Genomic DNA, 4981 nt, shown 5'->3' on the forward strand with positions numbered 1-4981 from the left:
TCAGAGGTGACGTAAGAGAAGAAAAAAAAACGTCGCCGAGTTTTCATTTAAAATGTAAAAAACAACGTTTTTCAACATCATAAATGTACATGTTGTTGTTTTCTGATGTTAAAATTCATTTCCTTGTTTATGTTTTTTTTGTTTTACAAAATATAACAAAGTATGAACCACAAAGTTTTTCTGGATTATTATTATTATACATTGTTTATACATTTGTTATACATTGTTTAAATACATTTTTATACATTTTTTGTATGTTTAAAAATTGCAGTAAAGGTTTTGTTTGTTTGTAAGAAAAACAATAACGATCAGTTGAATTTAAAATAGCAGCACTTTTTTAAAGCTTGCAAGCTGCAATTTATTTTGCTTAAGGATTTGTACAGCGAACTCTATATGAGTTCTTTAATTGTGTTTCAAGGGCAATCTTAAATGTTTCAAAATCAGAAAAATGTCTTCAATTTTAGAAGGATTCACTCTTAAATTAGGCTTCTAAGATGTCACGTTTAAAAAAAATGTATTTACCAGCAACTTATTTTGTGCTATTGCTGCATTAAAGGTCGATTGCCTCATGTTAGCATATATACTGGAAAAGCTTTAGCTTTTTGAGCAATTTTAAATACATTTGTTGTCACAATTTTAATTTTATATCACAGTCAAAACATCTATCTGTCCATGAAGCATACAACTACGTATGTATTTATTTTTTTATAAATATATTTTCTAGCCCTATTTGCAGAAATCATCAACTTAAAGTTTAACTTCAAGGAAAAAGTCAAACTTACCAAAATAGTTACACTGTCATCTAGTGGCCACTGTGGAAACCATCACAACAATCCAAACCAGTAATATTATATTATATTGTATTATTAATCACTTTATTCGTTATTAATTATTAATTAATATGTATTTCTGAATTTCAATCCACTGTTTTATTTTTAATCCCAAATTTTCCTAAAGGAGGTTTAGAAAAACTTTGTTTTCACAAAAAAATAAAATAAAATATAGCAATTGTGTGATCAGATCACATTTAATTTATATGGTGAGCATGTAAAGAGTCAAACACTCATACACAATTAAAGCCAAATATTGACGGCAAAGCCACAAGATATAATAAAAAAACATCATAACAGGAGGTTACATACATATGCAATGTGCAGAAAATGTACAAAAAAATGATAAGCGTGGGTCATGTTAAGGCAATACAATATTAAAATACACAATATATGACGATACATACTTTGGAGAAAAAAAGCATAAAAGGACAAATATATATATTTATATACAGTTACACAAAGATACTGCATTTGGAGTCTTGGCCTCCGACGGATTGAAAATGAAAGTAGAGTAAAAGTACAAAGTCAGTATAATGTAGATAAAGCAACAGGAGATATTTATATTTCCACTTAGAGAATACTTTATGAAGAAAAGCTCTGATTAAAAGAAGAGGAGGAGAAGCAGAAGTGCTGTGAAGAACTATTTCTGTACTGAATCTCCATCTCCACCCGTGAGTGCTGATATTTAGTTTTGCTTTCATGGCTTTTGGTGAAACTGCTGCAAAAGTTCACAACGACGTTTACACAGGCACAAACTTGGAGCTGCATGAGGTCAAATTCTGGTGCTTTAGAACAAGCTGTAAAAAACTAAAAAACACTTTCAGATAACTAGCGCCTGAGCGATATAGGGTTTTGAAGAACGATACCAATACCGATATTGGTAATCTAAAAATCCAATATTGTGATATAATGGCAGATTTTTTTCTTTCAGACACATGAAACATCAAGAGATTTTCCTAACATTATTATGTGTAGTTATTCACTTATTCTCTGACCAACTGTTGTTTTGTGGGGTTCCACACATGTATTGTAGTGCGTGGGGCTGGACGGCGCTAATGTGTTAACGCTCTAATGCGGGGCGATCCGCGTTAACTCGCTAACGGAGATTTGCCGCGATAATGCGGTTATGGTGTTAACGCCATTTTAACGAGATTAACCCTGACAGCACTAGTTTCTAACCTTGATGCCACTGATTTAGTCATGTGAACAAAAATTCACAGCTCAGAACAGGTTGCTTTGTTTCCTAAACTGTTTTAAACAGACAGTCAAAAAGAGGTCAATTTAAAAGACACTATAAAGTGTGAATTCTTTTTTTTTTTTTCCATTTTTCTCTCATTTAAAATATACAATAGCTGCCTCTGAGTGTTTTACTTCTGTGTTTCAATGTTACTCCGATAGCAAGAAATGAGTAAAAGAAGAAGAAAAGACACAAAGGATGGAGGTTTGTTGTGGGTAACAAGAAATCTGGTTTTGAAAAAAATCCTCAGCTTCAGTTTTTTTTTTTAAGATTTAGTTGTTTGGATTTACAAAAAGATAACAATAAAAGTTTTTTAAAAAATCTGAACTTTGACTCAGTTTAAGTTTTATTTTAATTTGTTTGATTTTATCATTAAAACATTTCGATATAACCTTTAAATGACATAATTAAAAAACAACAACTAAGTACTAAAGTTGTCTAAATTGTTCTCAGTTTTTTGTCTAGCAATAGTAAGTCTCGGACTTCTCACTGTGCTTTGGCAAGTCAAACAATTTAAAGGAGTAGTGCAAAAAAAAATCTCAAATAATGGCTAAAGCTTCAGTCACACAGGCAAACAATGGTTGCTTGCAGTTGCTGGGTGAATCATTTGTGCCGAAAATCTCCTTGCAAGTGCGTTGGTTGCTAGCAGATTGAAGCAGTTGACGCTCACTTGTCTGCAAACTATTTTAGTGGTAGTGAAACTGTAAAAAAAAGTTGTCATTCATGGAAACAATAGGTGACTGCAGCAATCTGGTAACGATCTAAACAACCACAAAGAAGTTTTTTGTGATTGATTGCAACCTCGAGCACCGCTTGTTTGGAGAATGCATGCTTCTCCCTAGTGGCTGGAGGCTATTTGGGCCTGCGTGACTTAGTTAAGGCAAGGGCAACTTTGGTCTTCTAATTAATCTCTACTGACTGTCCCTTTAAAGTTCCTGTCAGTTTAAGGCACAATCTGCAATTTTTTTCCTGGTACAATAAAAATAAAGCAACAACACAAAAGGAAAAGGAAGGAAAGAAAACTGGCTCAGTGACAAAGCTCTTAAAATATATCAACAAGCAGCTGGTTTCACTGAATTAAATCTTACGTATGGTCTGTTAGTAGGATGATGCCGATGTCTGGTTGTGCGTTTCTTTTCTTTTTAAACTACAATAATTTTCTACCCTGTCTGCAAAGCAAATCTCCCTCACTGGGACAGTGAAGACTTGAAATGAACTGAATCAGGATGCCTGTTCAAAGGGACATAAAACAGCAATGTTTAAAAAAAAAAGTTGGTATATGCTATCCTTCTGAGCGTTCAAATTAGCAAAGGTGTTGAAATTGTGTACATTGCAGACGGCAGAGGATTGACAGGCGGTTGCCTCAGTGATGTTTCCTTTAACTTCCAGGTCCATCTGCCCCACCCAAAAACATCCCATCCACACAGTAAGGGGATTTTAAAAAAGAATAAAAAATAAAGGAGAAGGGAAATCATCTGCTTTTTATTACAACAGGGGGAAGCTAACCCAACCAGCCAGTCCTCATCTGTGGCGGAATATATACATGACCTTACTAATATAGTGATCTTCCTCTTAATTAATTGGTTTTTAAAGTGCAATTGCTGGATAGCACCACCAGGTGGAGCCTCCGTCCTTTTTTTGCTGAGTTTCTGCCAGCTGTTGGAAAACCTGTTTTCAAAATTTGGGGCATTTTTTTGGTTTAAAAACTCATTTCAAATATATTAAAACAATTTGAGTTGGTTAACTGGGTTTTGGTGGCTGAGGTCTGATTGGTTGGTCATGTCAGCTTCACCTACCTCTGATAAAAAGCAGCGCCCTTTAACTTGTTTCCATCAGAGGGATCAACTCAGTCAGACTGGACTCATTTTGGTTCCCATACATCCAAATATTCTCACCAAGCAGTCGTTTTGCATTGGTACAATCCAACCACATCCGAAAGAGGAATCCAAGCTTTTATCCTGATTTTTCGTCCTGTTGAGCCACCCTGAACCAAACATGAACTCTAACAGCTTTCATCACTGTTTCGTCATAAGAGAAAGAAAAGAAAACAAATAAAAAGAGGGAGGGAGGGGTGTCTTTGATTGTCTTCTCGTCCATTTTCTGGCACTTTCTTATTCTTCAGTCTTTTCCTTTCAGTTCAAGTTGAGATCCTCTGCCGTCCAGAAGTCACAGCGACTGATTCCTATTTGTTCTCTGAGTAGCACATGTTCCCATTGGGCAGCGAAGGGAAGGGGAAAACTCCGTTCCCGACAACTGGAAGGTTGTTCATCTGTGTGACGACAAACGACAAGTTAGAAGGACTAATTTCTTCAGACACCACAGAAAGGATGCAAATACAACCTACCAACACTGACTGATCCAACAGTTCGACTAATAGTGGACTTTCATGTTTAAAATTCAGCTGAATTTAGTTTTTTAAACATAAAAAAACAACTGTTTCTAGACCAAAATCACCCAGACATGAAAGGACTTGGAGTGCCACTGTATGCGGATGAAAAACACTGACATTAAATTTCTAGCTGTGTCAAGAACACATCTGATCGACCCCTCTGTGAGCAATTATAAGCTATAGCAGATACACCAAAGTCATGTGTATAAAAATACATCACATAAGACAACAGTTATAGATTCTAAAGGAGAAAAGTATATAGGACATTGTAATTAGAGGCTGCAAAGCTTTCCCCACGAGGGGGCAGTGTTTTACCAGAAAGTGTTAAAGTAGTTGCCCCTGTGTTGAGAAACACACCACAAAGACGTGCTTGCTGAGTTAAGTGATGACTTTAAATTGGTCGTAAGTGTGAACATGAGTGTGAACAGCTGTGTGTGTCTTTCTGAGCTGGTGCCCCTCACCTCCCGCCCTGTGACAGCTGGGACTGGCTAAGTTGTTAAAAAACAGTTTGAAAGGTCATCT

General features: G+C 35.6%; 1 protein-coding gene across 1 annotated transcript in view; it reads right to left on the bottom strand.

The window, feature by feature from the left end:
* Nucleotides 1-4770: 4770 nt before the first annotated feature.
* Nucleotides 4771-4981, bottom strand: part of ahr2 (aryl hydrocarbon receptor 2) — a 97873-nt gene continuing 97662 nt past the window's right edge. Inside the window, exon 11 of the mRNA XM_005738700.1 lies at nt 4771-4798. Coding sequence (XP_005738757.1) covers nt 4771-4798 — 28 coding nt within the window. The remainder of the gene's footprint in view (nt 4799-4981) is intronic.

This window comes from Pundamilia nyererei, unplaced genomic scaffold, assembly GCF_000239375.1.
Source record: "Pundamilia nyererei isolate P.nyererei 1_Seehausen unplaced genomic scaffold, PunNye1.0 scaffold00085, whole genome shotgun sequence".
In the NCBI taxonomy this organism is placed as follows: domain Eukaryota; kingdom Metazoa; phylum Chordata; class Actinopteri; order Cichliformes; family Cichlidae; genus Pundamilia; species Pundamilia nyererei.